The sequence below is a fragment of the Pectinophora gossypiella genome, chromosome 21 (assembly GCF_024362695.1).
Source record: "Pectinophora gossypiella chromosome 21, ilPecGoss1.1, whole genome shotgun sequence".
NCBI classification, from domain to species: domain Eukaryota; kingdom Metazoa; phylum Arthropoda; class Insecta; order Lepidoptera; family Gelechiidae; genus Pectinophora; species Pectinophora gossypiella.
The window spans coordinates 11,517,133-11,539,507 of NC_065424.1; the positions used below are offsets into that span (position 1 = coordinate 11,517,133).

Sequence of the window (22,375 nt, forward strand, 5' to 3'; positions counted from 1 at the left end):
CCATTGATTTATAGAAAGCTTGGTTAGATGGTACTCTTCTTTGTCCAATTAGGAATATTAAAAACGTCGTAGGAAGTAAAAAGTCTTCATGTCAACTCCAAATGTTAGCCTCAGACGCAGTCTCCAAAATACATTCATATATAAGACCACGCCTATTTCCCGTTGGAGTAGGCAAAGACCACGGAATTCCACTTTCGCTTCTTTCACTCTCATCAAACGCATGCTCGCCGGTTTAGAGTACTCTTCAAAATATTGGCATTTAAGGTCTACTACTACTATGGCAATATACACGCAAGTTTTGGCGGGAGTTGGGAGTCAGCAATAGGAAGGTTTCCCTGGTTTGTTAAAAAAGGTCCCTGACCTCATTTTTGTCCTGCTGCTGAGCGATCTGCTCGGGCCGCAGCGCCGGCATCGCCAGCATCTGGATCTGCTTCTCCATGTCGTCCATCCAAGAGGATAGTCTGCGGAAATTGTACAAAAACATTAAAAAGCCAGTTATGGTTAGTTTTATTAACATAACATACGTAAATAACCTTTATACGTCCTACAGCTGGACATAGGCCTCTCCTCAATCAATGGGAGGTGATACGGAGCATACTCCACCACGCTGTTCCACTAGTTAGCTAGCTGTGCAGTTTTCACTAATACAGTTGGCTCGACCGTTACAGACGGCGATACGACCTATCATGTTGCGCGTTGGTCTAACAGAAAGCTCGATGAAGTGTGGGTACTTAGTGCATCTTGTGATGGATGTAGTTCTGACTACCCCAGCTTATGCTATGTTACAGTCAATATAGGAGGTACATACCCGTGGTGCGTGTCGGCGAAGTGTTCCGCCAGCGGTAGAGCCTGCTCTAGTGCGGCGAGCCGCTCGGCGCTCAGTTGGCCAACCTCTTCCATCATCTCCCGAAGTTCTTCGCTTCGCTCCCTGATGGCAGCTGTCTCGTCTGATGACTGGCACTCGCGAAGGACCTGAAAAGAATAATTCTCTTAGTTTTTTTTTGGTTCGAACCCTGATGACGGTCTTCACCAATGAGTTATTAATATATCTTAAGTGCAGTTTTCATTAACTTGGCTCGACTATTTTAGACGGCGATACGCCTCACCACCTCATTGGTCTAATAGAAAACTCGATGAGGTATGGGTACTTAGTTCATCTTGCGATAGATGCACTTCTGACTACCCCAATTGGAATATAGTCGTAAATAATCACGCTTCCCCGTTGCGCTAAGCAGAGACTACTCATCAAAGACTTCATGCATGCAAAAAATATACTTATAACAAAAAACAGAGTTACCAAATTTACAGTTTATAGTTTTACCAGGTTTCCTGTCCATCAATTTACCTTCTTAGCTTGTCCCAGCAGGTCCCTGACGCGCACGCGCTGCGCGGCCACCTCGTCGTTGAGCGGGCGTTGCTGCTTGAGCTGCGCGCGCACGCGGCCCGCCTCGCACGACGGCGGCTCGGCCGAGCGCAGCTGGCCGTCCACCATACGCAGCCACTCCAGGAGCTCTTCCATGTCGCCTACCACTTCCAGTGAGCGCTAAGGGGGGAATATTGGGGTTACTAATTACTTGTGTTATTACGTGTTTTGTTTTTATTTGCTACTGTGGTCTTCTTCTATCGTGTGGGTTGTGAGGTAACCAACCTCATTAACCCTCAGGGTTACTATTGCGCCGCCAAAGGCCCCTGACATGGCTCATGTAACGACTACTTACTTACATCAGTAAGTAGTAATCGGGACCAACGGCTTAACGTGCCTTCCGAAACGGATCATCTTACTTTCAGATAATCTGGTGATCAGTAATGTCCTAACCAAACTGGGAACCACAAATTATTTTTTTGTGATATGTCCCCATCGGGAATCTAATTCGGGACCTCCAGATCGTGAGCCCAACGCTCAACCACTGGACCACGGACCCTTTATAATAAAAGTTTCTTTCTTTCTTTCTAACTTACCTTCTTGCTAAGCAGCAGTCTTTCAGCCTTCCTCTGCACCTGCTCGGCGATGGTGTCGAATCGGCGGTTGTCCCGTGTCACTATGCCTTCGATGTGGGTCGCGCCTTCTCCGGGGGAGATCTGATGGGAGAGATGGAATGTTAGAAACTAATTGGAAATAACAAAAGAATAAGTGTTTCTTGTTTTTTATTACGTCATATGCATTCTATTAAACAGAACAACCTGAGGGGTTAAAATGGCCACATCGAAGCAATTCATCTAAGAAACTACTTGACATTTGTTTGCATTGCGCACTTACTTTTATATGCGCAAATGTCAAATTGCAATATTGCTTTCTTAGATGAATTGCTTCGATGTGGCCATTTTAACCCCCAAGTTCAGTACTATTATTGATTATATTTCAATCTTCTTCTTCTATCGTGTGGATTGTGAGGTGGAGTACTAACCTCATCAACCCTGGTGTCAGGGTATTATTATATTTCAATAAGATCGCTCTAAAGAAAGATGCAGGATCTGGCAGGAACGGGTACACCTCCCAAAACCTTTTGTTTCGCCGTCCGAGAGACCTCCGCCAGGTCTTGATTTGCCTTGGCTTACCTGGAAGTCTCTAAATAGACTTCGGACTCAGGTGGGCCGAAGTAAGGACAATTTGTTCAGGTGGGGTTTCTCGGATGGCTCGGACTTAAAGTGCAAGTGCGGCACTGTTCCCCAAACGATGGAACATCTTACATCGTGTCCTGCGTGCCCGAACACCTGTACGCAGGAGGATCTGATGAGCGCTGCAGATAGCGCCATACTTGTTGCCAAGTTTTGGGCCGATACAATTTAGTTTGCCATCGACACGATAAGAAGAAGAAGAATAAGATAACATTTTATATCTCAATGCGACAATTAGACCTGTCAAAGCATGGTATAAGAAAACCAGGTATGCTCAAAACTGACTGTTAGCCCAGCTGACGTCATCCCACCCTATGTTGCCATTTCGTAAAAAATAAATTACCCACATCCAATGTTTTCAATTTACTTTGCAAGGAAATTTTGTACTTTTAGTAAAAGATTTACGTACAGTTTTAATGATTTTTATATGTGTGACAAATGATAGTAATTAAATAAATTAGTGACGTGATCATCATTTATGATCCAAAAATGAATTCGAAAACAATTCGACAATCATTGGTTTAAATTAGGCCCGTGCTGGGTTGGAACCTGCGACCTTAAAATGACAGACAAACGTTATATTAAATGGGCTACCACGGCTCAAATAATTATTAATAGATTAATGATGTAAATAATACAAAATATTATTCTTGGTAAAACGGTGTTTTTGCCTATTGACATTGTTTATTTTTTGTATTCGACTTGGAATATATAAATACATATCTGCATTTCTGTACACACCTGGCACAACTGTGGTCCAATGGAGTTGATGTTGTCGAGTACAGGTCTGAACTCCTGCAGCTCAGCTTCCAGACGCAGAATATCCTCCTCTCTCGGTTCTACCGCCTGCAGGCACGACTCAGCGCCTGACATCCATTCCGTCAGCCTGTGGGGGAATTATCGTGTTAGAAGTATTTAAATAATTTCAAAGTGTTTTCCTTCACCGCTGAGCACATGATAATTTATGATCCAAACATGAATTCGAAAACAAATTCGACAATCGTTGGTTTAGGCCTGTGCTGGATTCGAACCTGCGACCTCAAGTCTACAAAAATAAAAGATGGGAGTGCACTTACTTGTTGTGACTGTTGTAGAACTGCTGCACCAGCGGTAGTGTCTCCGAAGCCACGCGCAACAGGTCAGCGCCCTTCGACGTGAGGTCATTGTATCGCCGCTGCAGCGCGTCCAGCTTGTCCTTCAGCTGCAGAGCTTCGTCTCCAGAGATGTGCTTCATCAGCTCCAGGCCTGACTCCACCGTGCTGTCTACTGCCTCCTGTTTGGCGGCTATCTCTTCGGTTTTTTCCTGAGGAAAAGGGAATTTTGGGATTAGAGAATGAGTACGAACTATTACGAATTTTAATAATTTGTCATTTTTAATTATCAATTTGGGTTCTATGCACAATATGGGATTGAAAATAATTTGTGCCTTCCGAAGCACGGCACTATCTTACTTTTAAGCACAATTAGGCGATTCAGGCAAAGTCCTTACCAAACAAAGGACATTCTCACAAAGTAATTTTGACAATGTCCCCATCGGGATTCGGACCCGGACTTCCAGATCGTGAGATTAATGCTCACGAAAATAATTTAAAAACTCATGAATTTTCATGCATTTTTCAGCAGGAAATTCCACTTGATATTGACTGAATCATCCCCCTAGGTTTTCGTTAGTGACACCCTGTATAAAGGGTGTTAGTCGCTAGAATTAGTATGCGTAGTGTAGCCACCGTCGCGTTGTTCGATTTCTAATACGGCGCAGCAAAAGTTCAAAATCTTAATTAAACATTTCCGACAAGAAAGACACCTTCAATCGCTATTAGTACAATCAAGTAGACTTTTTTCGGTACTGTGTCACCGAAGAATCATATACGCAACATTTTCCACAAGTATACTCACAGCGAGTTCATCCATCTGCCTGAGCAGTTTGTCCATATGAACGGGCAGTATCTTCCTCTTGGCCAGGTATTGCTCCATGGAGTCCATCCAGGCGGAGAGGTCCTGGTAGGTCAGCACGAGGTGGCGCAGACCCTTGCGGGAGTTGTCTAGCAGCTCGCCGATGTTCAGGCTGTGGTCGACTAGAGCTTGGTATCTGTTGATAGACACACACATTTTCAATGTAATGGCGCAATTTGAACAACTAAGGGGTCAAAAGACGGTCAATGTAAGTCCTTCTAGGTCTTACAGGTCGGCGCCCGATACGAATTGGTGCGGGGCAGAGAATTACCGTGCTATACGTAGTTTTTTTCTTTATTCTATAGCTAGGTATAACCATTAAAATAAAACAACTTATTAGAAAACATCACAGGAGGAAGGGGAAGACCAAGAAGAGGTTACATGGAACAGATTAAAGATAAGGCGAATGTAGTGTCTTCTAAGGAAGTTAAAGAATTGGCATTTGACAGACAAGAACGGAGAATACTCCACTGACAAGAGCGTGGCTCTTAAATTAGTGATGATGATGAGGTATAAGCCTACCTGTCAGTAGCAGCTTGCAGTCTGTCAGCCAGAGCAACAGCCTCGTCGTCTCCGACCAGCGCCATGAGAGTGGAGGCGGTCTCCGTCAGCTGCTTGAACGCCGGCTGCTTCGATAAGATGTCTTCGTGGATCGCCTGAGGACAAACTCGGGTATCATTACATGCTCAAAAGTAGTTTTTTTTTTGTTAAGAACTATTTGACACCATATTTAATAGTAGTTTCTAATTTCAATTAAAAATCTGTCACTGTTTCCATACAAAAGAAAATGTTCAAAATGTAGGAAAGAAAAACCCAAAATCGATTTTCGACGATGATGCGCCCGAAGATGGCTTAAGTAGCCTATCTTTACAGTGAACTCCCGCGCATAGTCGAGGTCTGCCGTGCGCTGCTGTTCGAACTCGTGGACTCGCCTCATCACAAGCCTGCGCCATTCTGGGCGCTGTGCTGGCAAACCCTCCCATTGAGAAGGCTCAATGTTGCATCTCTATTGTAAAAGCTACCTTGTGTTCGCGTATCTTGAGCTGTATCTTCTCCTCGTCCGTGGGCACCAGCTCCAGCGCGCGCACGCGGCGCTCCGTGCCAGTCAGCCACTCCACCAGCGGCTGCAGCTGCTCCTCGAATAGTTTCGCCACCTGCACACACGCAGTAAACAGTTGGGTCATCATATGGGTCAATTGTACTTGTGGGAGTTAGGATTATTTGGACCCTCGAGTAATTTACGTTGTAGCAGACATGGTATAAACAAACCAGGTAGGTATGCTCAAAAGTAACAGCTAACATTTCAAGGTTAGCCCAGCTGACGTCATCACACACTGCGTTGCCATTTCGTAAAAAAATACGTAAATTACCTACGACCAACATTTTTAATTTACATTGGAAGGAAATTTTGAACTTTTTGTAAAAGATTTACTTACAGTTTTAATGGATTTTTATATAATGTGACAAGTAATAATAATTAAATACATTAGTCAGTAATTCACTTAATTTTCAGTAATAAAATTTACGTCCTTGGAACGTTGGAGATACCGATTTAATGGTAACACTGACGTTATCAAAGGGCTGGCAATGGCGGCTTTTCATAGGATTGAGCATACCTGGTTTTCTTTTACTACGGCAAGAGATATTGAGACCGTAAGTGAACATTGTAGGAAATAGTATTATTGGGACCCTCAAATGATTTACGTTGTAGGAGATAGGATTATTGAGACAATCAATTGATTAAAGTAGCACGAACTTCCACACTAAGCTCAGTAGCGAATACCATCTGTGGAAAGTTACATTTAGGAGAACCCATGATTCCTACCTTCATAGCCTGTTCAAGGTCCAGCATTCTCTGTTGAGCGTTAGCGGAGAGCGCGTCGAAGCGCACCATGAGGCCCTTGAGTTGTTTCTCTATAGCCTTGCGTTCAGCCGGCTCGCAGCCCGCCGCCACCTCGCTGCCCATTGCGCAGAGCGAAGACATCGACTGCTGACGATCCAGCAGCATCTTCTTCAGGAACTGTTGGGATGGAATAAGAAGGTCAGTTGAATAGGTCTATCTAAGGCTAAAAATAAAACAAATATAACTTTTTATTCTTTTTTTCTATTGGCTTGAATCACCGGATTATCCGAAAAAGTAAGATGATTCTGTGCAAGTTAAACCGTTGGTCCCGGCTACTGGCCGTAAAAACACCTCCACCAATCCGCATTTGAGCAGCGTGGTGGAGTATGCACCATACTCCCTCGCGTTGGTGGAAGTATATAGGCTGTTTATGTATGTATGTATGTAACTTTTTATTACTGTTTCAAAACCGGAGCGCCATCAAAACCTAATCTTTAGGTAATAACCTTTTTTTTTAAAGAAAACGCCAAATTATCAGCCTAACAACTCTAAATTCAATGAGTCCAACTCACCTTCTGTTCCTGCAACTGCGCCTTCACGACCTTGTAGTCAGCGGAGGGTGGTTTCTGGTTGTTGACCATGTCCTCAGTATCTGACAACCACTTCTCCAACCCAGCTAGGGCTTCAGCGAACTTGCCGGACTGCAGCAGACCGACATCCAGGCGGCGTTCACGTTCGTTCATCTGGGGGGCAGGTAGATATGGGTTTAATCATGGTGTCGTTAAAATTAAAGTGAATAAATGTTCGTTTATTTGTAATCAAATCAATGAAATCAAAGCGTGTCAGATGGGCAGAAGATAAGTCACTAAAAGATATCTTCAAGTCGCACTCGGTATTCTTCTTCTCCAGTGTGGGTTGTGAAATCAATAACTGACCTCATCAAAACTGATGTCAGGGTTACTATTGAGTGTATGAATGACATGGCTCATGTTGTGACTACATACTTGCTGATACAAATAGTAGCCGGCATATTTCTTGATAGTACATGGTATTTAGAAAGGATTATTCCTTTTTGGGATGGAATTAATTCTCTTGGTGTCAGATTACCAGCCATCATTTAATGACGATCAATTATGTTGGAGAGGGGGGCCCTCAGTCCTTAAGTCAGACATGCCTTGGATGATGGTAGGCATGACAGAAGGATTCAGAAAGAAAATAATCCTTGTATTAGCCTGGGATAACTGAATAAAAGAGGTGGACTGTAAATGAAAACTGGTATAATGAAAATAGAAAGTAAATACAATTTTGGAAATGAGTTGTCGCGAGCGCGGTCGGACAAGGAGTGAAGCTCCAGAGAGGGCCGCGGGGCGCGGGGGGCGACAGCGGCGGGGAACGCGACGGCGGGCGCGGGGTCCGTGCGTAGACAATCCTCATGGCGTTTAAATTAAGAGATTCGCTGGTCAAATTTTACATGGCTGACATACTCGATCTTAGCCGTAAACGTGCTTGAACAATACCCACACGCGAGGATACCATCGAAGTAATTATAAACGCTGATTCAGAGAGAAAAAATCATCAAAAACTCACCTTCTCCTTAAGAGCATTCCACTTATCGTTCATCTTCTCCAAGTCCTTCTCGAGCTGTTGAGTAGATACTCCTTGTAAGGCCGACCTGACGAGTCCCTGGCCGATCTTGTTACAATGGCCGACGTTCTGGCCAAGTGGCTCCAGAGTCTTACGCTTTAGTTCGGTAAAGTCCTTCTGTTGGGCGCGAATTTGTTCGACTTCTGATGATACTGGCTTTAGACTGCGCACTTGCTCTGCGGCCTGTGGGGTGACAGAGGAATTAGACGGTGTTTTTGTAAGGTTTTCCAAAGAAATGGTTATTGACTTTTGAATTAATACAAGAAATTGGATTCTAACAAAATAATATTAATTTTACGCATATTTTAAATGAAACCTATTAAAATATTAAACGTCTTTGAGGTAGAAAATTTAGCTTTCTTTTCTTCAAGTAACTTCGAGGACCGAGCTCAGTGGCGTATCATACAAGAGGCACATGCCCAGCAGTGCACGAGGGTAGGCAGTTGATGATGATGACGCTCGCTCTACTATAACTATTAGATCATCATCACAAATTTAAGAGCCACGCTCTTGTCGCTGTAGCATTCTCCATGCTACATTTTAGGGAAAAACAGGGCAGTGGTTTCCCTCTTTCCTTCCGCCCCGCAGTACTCTGTCTCACGCGAGTGGGATGGCGCCCAGAGTAGTCTATTTCGAAGCCGTACTTGGAGTTCTGTCCTCCGCCTCTGAATAGTACTGACAGTTACTGCTGCCCTCTGTCAGGTTCCAGGTTACAGTCCCTGTGACGCGCCCTTTCCGTCCTTCATTGCCGTATCGATGGCTCCCATCTCCGCCTCTGCAGCCGTTGTATTAGATATGCAGCACATAACAGAGTAATCATGGTTTAATCTTACCTCAGCCACATCATCCATGACAGAATCGTAAGCCTTGTAGAAGGCCTCCAGCTTGCTTAGCGTGTCGTCCAGATCTTGCTCCTTCGCCCGGGCTCGCTCATCCAACTTGCCCAGCTGTTTGCGAAGACCTTCCACCTGGGGGAGGAAATTGGTTGGGTTATTAAAATGACAAGATAAAAAGTGCAGTAGTAAGATTAAGCATTGATCTGTGGTTCTTGCAGAACATACATACACACACCCATGCCTAACTCACGCCTATTTCCCACCGGGGTAATCAGAGACTATCATTTGTTTCAATCTTCGATTTGACCCAGTCATCTTGTCTTTTGCACATAAAACATCACGTTTGACAACGTACTGACAGACACATCTTCAGCCGTGGGAGTGCACTGAGCCAAAAGTTATCATAAGACATCTTAAAGTTACATTGGCGTCGCGTTATATAGAAAACCACCGCTTTTCTTGAAAAAGAAAAAAAAAAACAAAAACAGACACATTCTGTCTGTTTCTTTATAACAAAACCTTCCGGTAGCAATAAAAAACGAAATTAAAATGCAAAATGGATTCCGCTTCATCTTCATACAGGTATAGCAATTCATTTGTTTTTAATTTTTTTAGTAAGTAGAAGTTTTTTTTTAGTACACATATAAAAATAATAATATTGGTCTAATGCAAAAGATACGGAATTGAAAAATTTTTAGAAGTTTTCATAAAGAGAACCACATTAGAATGTATTTTTTAAAAAATGCGCTTACGTGATTTTCACTTTAACGCGAAGAGCTATTGAAAGTCAAAGGTGTGTCTATAGTCTCCAAACAAAGCTAACTCGAAATCAAATTTCGAATCTATGCTCTCACCTGGTCCCTAGTCTTAGAGGAATCAGCGTAGCCGCTGTCGACAAGAGCCTCGGCGGCGCGCTCGGTGTCAGCAATCAGATCCTCTGCTTTCTCCAGCTGCTTGTAGTAGCGCCCGACGTCATCCAGCTGTTGCTTCACGGTCTTGATGTCACGCCCAGGAGGCTTCATGGCGTCCAACTCCTTTTCCAGATCGGATAAGTCGTGGGAGAGGTTCTTTACTTTCTCCTGTGAAGGGTAATTGGGGATGTTTACAAAAGATTGATAATTATAGAACCGATATTAGTATTTTTTGAGGCACTGCTGAAAATCAGCGATGTGACACTGCCCCAATGTCGGACTGTCAAAACTACAATCTTCTTCGTCATTTATCGTGTCAGTGTTATTATTGAGCCGCCAAAGGCCCTTGACATGGCTAAATGATTTTTAAACATTTATGCAGCACAATTATTTTTTTATTATATTGCACGTACTTGGAAATGCGACAAAGCGGCAGCAGCCCCCGCGAGTTTCCCCTTGGCGTCGCCAGCGCGGGCCTCCAGGTCGTCCACCCGCTCGGCCAGCGCCTGCGCCTGCTCCTCCAGCACGTGTCGCGCGCGGGACGCCGTGTCGGGGCCCGCGCACTCTTGCGCGAGAGTCACTATGTCGTCCACTGCCGAGTGGATGCTCTGTGGAAGAAGATTTGACCTGTGAGTGAGTGGTTATGAGGGGCTTTGGGAAATAATCTGTTTTATACTTCTTTAATACATAATATTCATTTCCTAAGGTTAGAAATCTATATATTACTTTACGAATGATAGTTTACATTCATTAAATGATTTTAGGTAGTTTTATTGCAATGAATACCAAATAATGTAAGTATAGAAAACTAGACTGTAGACAGCGTCTTCTCTTTTGCACGTTGTAATAGTTCCTCCGGCAGATGTCTTTGCTCTGCTTTGCTTCAGTAGGAACTCACTCTCTATAGGTAGATTTCGGCCTGTTTGGTCAAAGCTGTAAACAATCTCGTGGGTTACCTGCAGCGGCGCCCTGAGCGCGTGTATCTGGTCGGCCAGCCGCGCCACGGCCTCGGCGGCCTGCGCGGGCGCCGCGTGCAGCGCGTCGGCCAGCCGCTCCTCGCAGCGCTGCAGCGGCGTCTCCACCGCGCGCACGCGCTCTGAGAACTCGCCCAGCTTGCGGGCCGTGGACTCCAGGAATTCCACTTGCTGGAGGACCTCTGTTGGGGGAAAAAGATGGAGTTAGAACGCTGTATTCGTATAATAGGATAGTAGACTGGATGACAACCAGCCAAATGAGATACTATCTTGCGACTCTTCTTTTCGGCTCAAACGCAATCGATCCGAAAAGTGATAGGATTCAAGAATTTCAATGAAAATTATAAATGCTGTAAAGAAGATGTTTCTGTAATGATACTATAAATAGGATGATAAACAGACTAATATTTTATGGAAAAAATATTCCGCCAAATTTCATATTTTATTAATCTTATGCATTCTGTCATGTCCCACTGGCAGGCAAAGGCCTCCTTCCAGTACCTCCTCGAAAACTGTGTAGGAAGGTGTCGATCTGATAGAACCATCTTATTTTAAAATCGAACATATTTTTACAGCATATTCTTACTGTACAATCAAAATTATATTAATTAATTAATTAATTAAAAAAGTAAACAGAAAAGGCGTGAACGGAAGTGAGAATTATAGCGAACGAAACAAAAGAAGAACTGAAAAGAAGAGTTTGACTTGTTCCCCGACCTTTCTAGAAGATGTTGGTTGTGGAAAGAATTACGATGAAAATTAATGAATAGTCGATAAAGTCGCGCCGTCATTACTAACCGTTGTTGAGTCGGTCCCATCTCTCCTTCATGTTGTCGAGTTGCTTGCGCACGATGTCCTGATCCACGTCACACGCTGATATGAACGTTTCGCCCAGCGTCTTGTTGTTCTCATACTCGCCAGACCTTTGGGTATAATATAAATATAAATAAAAAACATCAGTGAAAAAAATATGTCTTTATTAGAAAATGGGTAACAGCCTCCGTGGTCTAGTGCTTAGCGCGTTAGGCTCACGATCTGGAGGTCGGGGTACGATTCACGATGGGTACATTGTCGAAATCACTTTGTGTAACTGTCGTTTGTTTGGTAAGGATATTGGCGACTTGAATCACCCGATTGTCCGAAAAAGTAGGATGGTTCGAGCGGAGGACACGTTAAGCAGTTGGTCCGAGCTACTAGGCGTAAACCTCCATCAACCCGCAGTGGAGCAGCATGATGGAGTATGCTCTGAAGATGAACTAAGTACCCACCACTCACAACACCCAAACCACAACGTGAGGACCATGGCACCATAAAGTTGCTCTAACCCTACCTCTTCCAGATATCATTCCGGATATGTTGCAGCTCTCGCAGCTGCTTCTCAACCTCCTTCTTGGTGAAGGCAGCGGCCGGCAGCTTGCTCAGCCTCTCTTCAGCGTCTGACAGCCACGGGAGGAACGACTCCTGCGCCTTGCTGTACTTGCGGCAGTGTTCCTGAAGGGATGAAGGTCAAAGTCAAAGAACAGATTTTCTTTCAGAGGTTCTTTACAGTACAAAAAAAATGTCATACATAACAAAAATACAGTTCTTAGGTACAATTTAACCCAATCGGGCGTGCAACATTACATAGGTATGTACTTAAATATTAAAATTTAATTCATTGTCAATGCCGGCGCTTCTCGTCAGATAATCATAATCATTTATTCAACGTAGGCTGGTTAGGTTGGTCGATAAAGAAAACAGATTATATACCTTTCATGGACACCAATGCAAATTATTCCCACCCGTAATCGGGTGAAAACAATAATACTAATGGTAACATCTACCTAATATATTACCTGTACCACATCCCGGACACTTCACACAAATAACCTCATATTACACAGACACCACACATTGATGTTATCGTACTCGCGCATCTGTGTGTGTGACATCTGAATCTATATGTTTAAACCTAGCTCAGCCGCTTGTGGGGAGCGGAGAGTTGCACAATCTATACGTAGTATTATTTCACCTCACAACCCACACCATAAAAGAAGAGTCAACTTACCATAGCAGTTTGCAGCCGGTTGTATCTGTCGACAGTCTCCCGCTTGAGTTTCTCCCAGTGTGACTGGATGCGGTCGAGGTCCTTGCGCAGACCCTGATAGGCCGGTTTCTTCTCCATCTCACGACCTGGGACGAGAAGGAGGTAGGTTAGGGAGTGATGAAGAAAACAAGTTGTTTTGTAGGTAATGTGGTCGTATCAGCTAATATATCTTCGACGGTAGACTTTGAACTTCAACTGACCTTTCTAACGCACAAGCCTACGTAGACTCACCTAGAGTTCTTGCCAACCCTCTAAAACATTTCTAAAGGTCCAATAGGAGACTCCTCCTTGATTATCAAAATCCTCTGAACTTTGTATAAATTCAGTATTTTTAAATGAAAACCTGTAATCTTCAAAAAACATCCCAACTTCGACACGAAGAAGAAGAGAACACGAAGAAAAAATGGCAAAGATACTAGTTTACATCGTCATCCATTAACTCGAGAAAGAGAAGTGATAAAGGTACTTGCCCTAGTTGAAAGAAGAACTTTAAATCTACCAAAACCCGGCAGGTTTTACACCAAAACGCCTACCTTTGTCTATGAGCATGATGATCTCGTGCTCACGCTGCGTGAGGTCGCGGTACAGCGGCTCGTGCTTGTCCAGAAGCTGCTGCAAACGTTGGCGGTCGGCCGGCACCTGCAGCCGGCCCGGCAGCGCGCCCAGCTCTGACGACAGCCAGCCCAGCGTGCGGGCCACTGTCTCCTCCAAGTTGCGACCGTCCCTGGGAAAGTAGCTTAGGTTAAATGCTGGTATATATATAATTGTAAGCACAGCGTCCATCTCATTTGTGGAAGGCCAATCATTGCGAATTTACTGATACGCATCTTTCCATAGCGTTAGCTCGTTTTTCACAGGGTCTGCTTATCTAACCTGAAGATATGACAGGTCCGGTTTTTTACAATAGAGACTGCCTGTCTGACCTACCGACCCGCGAAGGGAAAGTCAGCCCAATGTAGGTTAGGTCACATACCTCCACATTACTGATAAGCACCACTTTTAAAGAACGAATGCTGTTACAAAAAGAATGCAAGTTGTTTTTTCAGATTTTTTGACTTTCCACTCACTTCAAAGCAGCTTCGATCTCAGCCTTGCGGTGGTCCAGCTTGCGCTGCAGGTTATCATACTGCCGAGCTACAGCGCCGAGCTTGCTCTGTATGTCCTGCCGCGACGCTGGGTCTGACAGCACGTCGGCCAGCGCAGCGCCGGCAGACTCCAGGTCCGCCAGGAGCGGACGTTGACCCTCTAGCTGCCGTTCTAGGTTCTGTGGAGAAATCGTATGGGTTATTTAAAGGGTTTATTATAGGTTCGCGATAGGTCACAATATCACCTGATAACCTAAGATACCTAGTAAATGTCTGACAACACGTGAAGAAGGCAGATGGACGAGGTACTATACTTTTTCACACCATAGCAATGTCACTAATGCTCGGACACATCTCTTAAAATCATGTTGTCAAAATTACTTTTCTAATCATCACACCGCACAACTTACGTAGCTTGGTGGCTTAGTGGCATCATTGACTCAAGAGCCACGCTCTTGTCGGAGTAACATTTTTTCCATGCTGCTTTTAGAGAAATCATCATCATCATCATCAGGGAAATAGGACATTGGTTTCCCTCTTGCTACCTTCCATACTGTCTGTGAACTATTGTTGTGTGAGGGCGAGGGATTTTCTTTTAACCAAGATTTTTTTTATTTATTGCACATTTGGCGCACACTGCGTTAACTACTTAGCTGGAATCCAACGAAGCGTAAATACCAATTTTATTCTGTAAATCACTGTTTATTCGTTGCTTATAATTACACGTAACTCGTGCGAGGGGGCGGCCATCTATTTCCAAGATGTCATCAACACCATATGTACGTGCAAAAAACGTGTATAAAGTTCCAGAATAAACGCCCTATCTTCTTCCATGTACATACCTCAATCTTCCTCAGCTGTTCCTCAGGCTCCTTCTCAAGCGGGACGTCGTCCAGCTTGTCGCTGATGGTCTGCAGAGCGTCCCGTAGGCGCGCCAGGCCAGCGTCGAACTCGCGGGACGTATCCGCGGCGGCACCCAGGCTATCTGCGCGCGCCTCCAGTCTGAGGATAACGATTAATGATTAATAAACCCTTATTTCAGATTTTAAATCCAATAAATATTACCAGGATACAAATAAGAAAAGACACAAAAAAAGTTGGGAAAATTCCGTTTAAGAGTGTCAAAGTTGATGAAAACTTCTTCATGCTGATACAAAGGCTTGTAGGTGAAATGGACCTTAGCTTTGTATTCACAAATTATGTGCGACATATGTTGCTAGATCAGTTCCAAAGCTGCTAGACAAATCTTTTACAAAAAGACAAAAGAGTCTAGGATATTTTTGCGTTTACGGTTAAAATATTGACTTCCGGTGTTACAAGAGTGTCCCTAAAACGATACTAATTATTGATTTTTTTTTTAATCAAATGAGTAATATAATCGAGAGAATCTGTACTAACTTGTTAAGCAAATCATTCCAGCGATCCTGCAGTTCCTTGACCTTGGTCTTGATCTTGGCTGCGTCGGGCGCGCGCGGGTCCAGACGCGACAGTATGCCGGACGACACCTCCTCGAGATGAGCCAACTGTGGCTGCTGGGTGCGGAACTCTTCACGGAGGACTTGCACCTGGAAAGAGAGGTTGTTGTGAGAACGGAATAGAATATATTTTTATTTTCTGAACATGCATAAAAGTAAAAAAAAACCGATTAGAACCAGAGAAAACCAATTGAACGGTTTCACTGTAGGAGGGGAGTTTCGACTCTTAGTGATATAATGTTTAGAGCCTTTGGCGGCAGAGGTTGGTCATCAACCTCACAACCTACAGGATATAAGAAAGATGATTTCATGTCATATGGGGTCGGCACAACATGCATTCCTCTTCCAATCATTTCTGTTAATTTATCTACAGTAAGTCTCGTCAAAAAAAGATAAGTTTGTACTTTACCTGTTGCACTTGAGTCTGCACCATCCTGGAGTCAGCAGAGATGGGTCCGAGAGCCGCCATCATGCGCTCCTTGGCACCCAGCCAGCCGGTGAGGTTGCTGTGTGTGTCGTGGAAGTCCTTCAGCTCTTCCATCAGACGGATCCTAGGGGTTGAAGCTTGTATTGATAAACAAGTCCGTTCGTGATTCACCATGTGTTGGTGGCCCAAAGGTTAACGTTCAAAATGAAAAATTTAATAGAGACATGGGGGTGTTTCTGATAACCAATGAGCTCCCAAAGTCCGAATTCCAGGACATTTATTTAAGCATTTTATTTAATCGGTACATTACCTGTCCTTGAAGGCGTCATGCAGAGCCTTCCACCTGGAAGCGACATCTTCCATCTCGTGATGGAGTCTGTCGGCGCCCTGCACACCTTGCTTGCGTTTCAGAAGCTCACGAACCTGAGAAGAAACTTTGCTTTTATAATATACATACATACATAAACTCACGCCTATTTCCCACCGGGGTAAGCAGAGACTATAGAATTCCATTTGCTTCGATCCTGACACACTTCTCTTGCTTCCTCCACATTCATCAATCGCTTCATACACGCACGCCGGTTCAGAGTAGATCGTATTGAACCTTTTCTAAGGACATCTCCAATTTGGTCATCGTAAGTCCTTTTATAATAATCAGTGTAAAATAAAATTCGCCTCTCTAATATTCATCATCAAAAACGTTACTCACGGGGTCCGTTTACATAATCTGAAGATTTGAGAGAAGCGATTTGTTGTGATATGGTGAGCACAATGCTGAATCACATGTCTCATTTGACTAAGTTGTCAAGTAGCCTATTCCCAGCATACCTGAGTCTTTGTGGAGTCTAGTATGCTCTGTTTCTCATACATCTCCTCGAGCACGGCGCGCGCTTGCTTGATGGTCTTGTCTGCTTCCTCCTTCGTGTTCGGCACCGCGTCCTTGGGCAGTTGTCTTTGAACCTGATCAAAATTGAAAAAAAAGTTATATAATGTAAAGATAATTGTTGTGACAGATTTCAAGTAATACTAACTGTTATCTGAATCTTCGTTCGCGTGAAACCTACTATTAGTAGAAGTTTTATACAAACTTTACCACCCCTTTTCACCCCCTTAGGAGTGGAATTTTGCAAAATCCCTGCTTAGTGAGTATCTACGTCCTAAAAGGAACCCTCAAAAATGTTTACTCATAGCTAAACTACAAGTGTTGTTTCTGTGATGAGTGAGTCAGTTAGTGATCTTTCGCGGTATACGTTGCTCTATACGTATTTATTCTATATTCTATGCTACGAGCCATGTTAGAGGCTTATGGCAGCTGACTTTGATATCAGGCTTGGTGAGGTGACCAATAAATATTGGGTATTTTTTGTTTCTTGGAATTGTAATCCACTGAGCTGCTGATAACCTTCGAGATACGTAGAGCATCGTTCTGTAGATGCTAGTTTTGTAGATTGTGGAATTATAGGAGTATCTCACCTTATCGAGGAAGGTGTTGAGCTGTCGGAAGCTGTCGAGGTGCTTGCGCACCTCCTCCCTGACGTGGTCGATCTCCGACTGGCGGTCGGCCAGCTTGGTGCCCAGCAGGCTGTATCGGTTGTTGATCTCAGACAGCTGCTGCTGAACTGGGGATAGTTCTGTAAGAGAAAGTAAACACGTACATAAACTTGCATCAGTGACTATGAAATTCCATTTGCTTCGAACCTGACACGCTTCTCTTGCTGCCTCACATTCATAAATCGTTTCGTACACGCACACCCGTTCAGAGTAGATCGTACAGAACCTTTTTTTTTAAAGATATGAGTGGTGGATGAAAGTAAATAGTTTGGCCAGAATCTAAGCTGACAGACACTTCCATAACCATGCAGTTCAGTGGGTGCCTCCAGAGTGTCGAGTATTCATTCTCCCTCTTATCGTTGAGTGAACGCCGGAAATAATCGTATAGGCAAAACTTAATGTACAACTATTGACTGGAAATTTCAGACTAATGAAGGAAGACTGTTTAAAGCCGGTTGCAGTTTAGATGCGTTTTTACATGAATTCCTAAAACCCCGAAAACGTCGAGCGAACATGCAAAAGCTACTAAATGGTAACATATCTCTCGTCTCTTTCGCACTAGGCGATGTACTATATCCCTGTCTTATTGTCATTCTGATCACGCTACATTAAATAGGGTATAGTCAACGCTTCCGTTTGTCTAAGACGCTGGCAACCGTATTCGTACAGTTAATGTAAAAAGCACGAACGAACTAAATGTTTTAGGTGATAAAATGCGTCCAAAGTGCGAATGTGATGGATGACATACCCTCGAGATGGAACCCGTCTTGGCTGGAGCGGCGGCTGGAGAAGCCGCTGGAGGTGGAGTGAGTGGAGCCAGGGCTCACCAACCCGTGGCCCTTCGTGGGCGACGGCGAGCGACCGTCCAGGGAACGAACTGCAAAAAGTAAGTCTATAGGCATAGAATAAGGATACTACGTATAGAACGGCAACTCTCCGCTCCCCACCAGCGTCTGAGCTAGTGATGTGCCGGATCCTTAAAAATGTATATCCGCGAATAGGGATCTGAATACGGATATTTAGTGTAAAGATCCGCGGATACGGATACGGATCTGTATTTTCTTAAACAAAAAGATTAAAGTTTTAGTTATTTCATTGTTATAAAAGTGATATTTTATCTTGCTTTCATTATAAAGATCTATCTATCTAAATGTTTGCAATATAAAGGTGCCAAATATTTGATTTTATGAAATAAAAACAATCTGAATTGTATTTTATAGCCTTTTTATTTAATAATTCTACTTAATCACCTGAAAAAGATCCGTAAAGGATCCGCGTTAAAGGTAACGGATACGGATACGGATTTTTATTTTATCTCGGATATCCGCGGATACGGATACGGATATTCGGAACATCACTAGTCTGAGATAGGTTTATCTCAGCCCCTCTCGAACATAGTTTAGACTTGAATCATATAGCGTCAGATGTTTGCGCATATAAAAGTAAGTGCGCAATGCAAACAAATGACAAATAGCAATATTGCTTTCTTAGATGAATTGCTTCAATGTGGCCTTTAACCCCCCTGTTAGCGACATCAGTGACAATATGTATAAGAAATAATTATTGATTGATTGATTTCGTTTCTTTAGTGGTATTCTTCATTATATATCTTTGCTAGGAAACTATCCACCAATTATAGTGGTAACCTGAGGTGGCAACTTACTTGGTGTCTGCCTCTTGGTGGGGCTGTAGAGCTGCCTCTTCCTGTGTGGGCTGCCGGCGCGGTCGCCGCGAGTCAGGGCTTCGTATACAGCACCAGCTTCGTTCACCTGTGTACATTAATTCTTTGTGTCAACGGTTGTTTATATGATTTATAAAACTGTTAACAGCGTTGTAATTTGTGTAAGTTATAACGTTCTACGTTCAAAGGTAACTGTCGTGAATCATATCACCCCCTCTGGTTACTACAATGGTTTTAATATTATCATAAAAAATAGTCATTAACCAAAAACTGACCTTGTCAATAGTGACAGCGAAGTCTCTGTACTCCTTGGCTAGCGGTCTGAGCTCGTCCTGCTGTTGTTTGACCACGTCCAGGTCTACCGCAACTGGCTGCAGGCGGCCCACGCGGCCTTCCATGGATTGCAGCCACTCTAGCACCTGTGGGGTGAGAAGTGATTGTAAGTTTTAGTGAGGTTATGTTAGGTTTCAGACACTTCTATTTTCAGACAACTTTCATTTTTGAAATGCAGTACATTTTTTTTATTAATTGGTTATCAATTTTTCCATAGCAGCTCTTGTCAAGCCAGGATGAAAGTGGCAACCATTACGCCAGTAAGTTCTCATCCAGTCCATACGACTTTTTCGAGCACCAGGTTCTGAGTCAGTCTTTTTCAATAACATTGTCTCTTTGTGAGATTTCCTAAGCGTGGATGAGTATTATAAAAATAAAAATCTGCACACACCTGAACCTTCAAGTTCTCATACTGGTTCAGCTGCTCGGCCCTCTGGCGAGTCAGTTTGACCTTCTCTTCCAAGTTGGTGTTGAAGTCCCTCCATCCATTCTCCAGCGCCTTCATGCGGTCACGCACCACGTGCGTATCAGTCACGTCCTTCTTCGAGATCAGAGCCTTGCCGTTGCGCAGGCATTCTTCTAGAAGCGGCATGTGTTTGTCTCTGTTGGGAGAGGTAGATGGTTAGAAACTTAAGAGAACTTTGATATGTTCATGAAAAAAGCAGAAAAAAGAAGAATCTGTGAAAATTTAAGTATTCTGAACCTCAAAACAATACAGCTTTCTAATCTGGTAACCATTGGTTCCCAAGACCTAATAATCAACTAGACGACCATTTAGTCACGAATGAAAGTGCCTCATAGACACTGCTTAAACCATCCCTAGTAGACCGAGGCCTATGTTTGATTGACACCAACCTGATGTTAGCCAAATGCTTGGTAGCTCCTTAGGTTTAAAGTCTGGTTATTCCGTAAACTGCTGCAGCGCGATGTCCAATCAAAAATCACCAATTATGGTGTCAAAATCGACCTGAAGTTCTTAACTGTCTACCAACCTGAAGTTAGCCAAATGCGTCAGCCTCGCCGGCAGCTCCTCAGGGTTGATGTCTGCCTGCTCCGTCAGCTGCTGCAGCGCGGCGTCCAGCCGGGATGCTTGCTGCGAGAACGCGGTAAGCTCCGTCGATACTTCGTCTAAGAACTGGCCACGTTTGGTAGAGCGTTCTAGGAGTTTTTCGTATCTGTTGAAAGGTAAAGTTGTTAGGTTATTCTTATTAAAAATTGTTTCAAAGCGAAGATTTGCCTCATAGAAAATGAGTAACAGAAGTAGCATTTAGTTTTGCGGTCTTTCTGGATAACTATTTCAAATCAATACTTTTTTGTAACCGAAAAGTCTCCAACCTCAGCAAAAAAATGGCGTCAGAGTTATTACTGAGCCGCCATATGACATGACACTTGTAACGATACTAATTTACATCAGTACGTACTAACCGGGACCAACGGCTTAACGTGTCATCCCAAGCATGAATCATCTTGCTTTCGGAAAATCGGGTGATCAGCCTGAAATATCCTAACCAAACTAGGGATCACAAAGTGATTTTTGTCGTATGGCCTCACTGGGAATCGAACCAAAGATAGCGCTCTAGTAAACAACTACATAGGTCAGCAATTAATTTAAAAAAAAAACTCACCTAGCATAAATATCCTCAGCACGTTGCTCGAGCTTCTTGGCGATCCGTGCGTTGGACGGGTTCAGCGCAGCATCTCTGGCTGAGCTCAGCAGTTTGGCGAGCGTGGGGCGGCGCGCCTCCACCTCACCCTGAGCGATGCGGTGCTCGCGGACTTGTTCGTCGAGCCGCTCGCGGATCAGCGATGCTGGTTTAAACTGGTTCCTAGTTGGGAAATTTGAGATTAGTTTGGGGATGGATAAACTAATATTCACTGATGAAAGACGTGTTATAAAAATAAAGATGCAAAATCCTAGTGGTTAAAATTTTTAGAATTGAACTTTGAGGAACTTGAACACAACAATCATCAAGGTTACTTTCCAGTGTGAACGACACACGAAATTTTTTATGTTTTTTATACTTTTTATAAATTATATATAAAATCTCCTTAGTTTAAAAGAATCTCTTTAGATTTAAAAAATCGTGATAGTCGATGACGTAAGATATATCACGGTCCGCTTTTATACTAAGGCGTCTACACAGAGTCCGTAAATACACTTTATTTTATTGCTGGCCACGTGAAAGTTGGCGCAAAGCGCAACAAAACTTACTTGAATGCGCTCTCAGCCTGCCCGAGCCAGTGCGCTTGCGTCTCGGCCGCGTCCTGTAGCCCTTGGCACTGCAGCAGCGCAGCCTCCAGCTCCGCGCACCGGGACCCCACGGCACCGGTCAAGTCATTGTAGCGCGACGTGAGATCCACCACTGGAACCTCGAGTTGACGGATCTCGGAGGGAGTTAAGTTACCCTCCAGGGATTTCACTAGTTGGTCGCAGGCCTGCGGAGAAATGGCTACACGTAAGTATACAAATCCGGGATCGAGATGGCACTTAAATAAAAAGAAACCAGGAACAACATAAGCTTACGACTACGACGAAATGCAGAAAAACAACAGTGAAAACCTCACACAAATACGTTCAGTGGTTCTGTAGACCCGAAGATTGGACAGAGTTCCTTTAGAACTGTGTATTGATAATGTAGCAGTTTGAAAATAGAACACTCACATCCTTAGCGTTGTCGATGAGTCGTCCCTGCGCGAGGATCTCGTTGTGCAGCGCACGCGCTTTGTTGAGCTGCGCCTCCACCGCGCGGGGCTCGCCGCCCACCTGCTCCGAAAGGACGGAGCGCGCTTGTGGCTCGATCTGGTGGAGAACATACACATTAGGTTATTTTATAAACAAATATCGGAGCAATCATCTGATCTGATCTGATCAGCTTATCTAACCTGAAGACTTGCCCTTCCAATGCGTATGGAAATCCAATTACAGGATGCATTTGAAAATAAATTCGAAATCAATAGTT

General features: G+C 43.8%; 1 protein-coding gene across 19 annotated transcripts in view; it reads right to left on the bottom strand.

The window, feature by feature from the left end:
* Positions 1 to 22,375, bottom strand: part of LOC126376453 (microtubule-actin cross-linking factor 1) — a 278,361-nt gene that overhangs the window by 46,237 nt on the left and 209,749 nt on the right. For all 19 annotated transcript variants that reach the window (XM_050023773.1, XM_050023772.1, XM_050023782.1 and 16 more), the window contains 35 exons: positions 22,078 to 22,215; positions 21,628 to 21,851; positions 21,041 to 21,241; positions 20,408 to 20,590; positions 19,807 to 20,017; positions 19,358 to 19,501; positions 19,065 to 19,170; positions 18,150 to 18,278; positions 17,324 to 17,481; positions 16,679 to 16,810; positions 16,161 to 16,273; positions 15,833 to 15,974; positions 15,347 to 15,513; positions 14,791 to 14,950; positions 13,931 to 14,127; positions 13,397 to 13,587; positions 12,825 to 12,949; positions 12,108 to 12,268; positions 11,576 to 11,700; positions 10,760 to 10,959; positions 10,217 to 10,411; positions 9,747 to 9,971; positions 8,890 to 9,024; positions 8,000 to 8,239; positions 6,985 to 7,155; positions 6,395 to 6,589; positions 5,592 to 5,723; positions 5,092 to 5,225; positions 4,513 to 4,705; positions 3,693 to 3,919; positions 3,358 to 3,502; positions 1,960 to 2,079; positions 1,346 to 1,543; positions 809 to 972; positions 362 to 461 (listed from right to left, as the gene is read on the bottom strand). In XM_050023773.1, the coding sequence (XP_049879730.1) occupies positions 362 to 461; positions 809 to 972; positions 1,346 to 1,543; positions 1,960 to 2,079; positions 3,358 to 3,502; positions 3,693 to 3,919; positions 4,513 to 4,705; positions 5,092 to 5,225; positions 5,592 to 5,723; positions 6,395 to 6,589; positions 6,985 to 7,155; positions 8,000 to 8,239; positions 8,890 to 9,024; positions 9,747 to 9,971; positions 10,217 to 10,411; positions 10,760 to 10,959; positions 11,576 to 11,700; positions 12,108 to 12,268; positions 12,825 to 12,949; positions 13,397 to 13,587; positions 13,931 to 14,127; positions 14,791 to 14,950; positions 15,347 to 15,513; positions 15,833 to 15,974; positions 16,161 to 16,273; positions 16,679 to 16,810; positions 17,324 to 17,481; positions 18,150 to 18,278; positions 19,065 to 19,170; positions 19,358 to 19,501; positions 19,807 to 20,017; positions 20,408 to 20,590; positions 21,041 to 21,241; positions 21,628 to 21,851; positions 22,078 to 22,215 (5,781 nt within the window). The remainder of the gene's footprint in view (positions 1 to 361; positions 462 to 808; positions 973 to 1,345; positions 1,544 to 1,959; positions 2,080 to 3,357; positions 3,503 to 3,692; positions 3,920 to 4,512; positions 4,706 to 5,091; positions 5,226 to 5,591; positions 5,724 to 6,394; positions 6,590 to 6,984; positions 7,156 to 7,999; positions 8,240 to 8,889; positions 9,025 to 9,746; positions 9,972 to 10,216; positions 10,412 to 10,759; positions 10,960 to 11,575; positions 11,701 to 12,107; positions 12,269 to 12,824; positions 12,950 to 13,396; positions 13,588 to 13,930; positions 14,128 to 14,790; positions 14,951 to 15,346; positions 15,514 to 15,832; positions 15,975 to 16,160; positions 16,274 to 16,678; positions 16,811 to 17,323; positions 17,482 to 18,149; positions 18,279 to 19,064; positions 19,171 to 19,357; positions 19,502 to 19,806; positions 20,018 to 20,407; positions 20,591 to 21,040; positions 21,242 to 21,627; positions 21,852 to 22,077; positions 22,216 to 22,375) is intronic.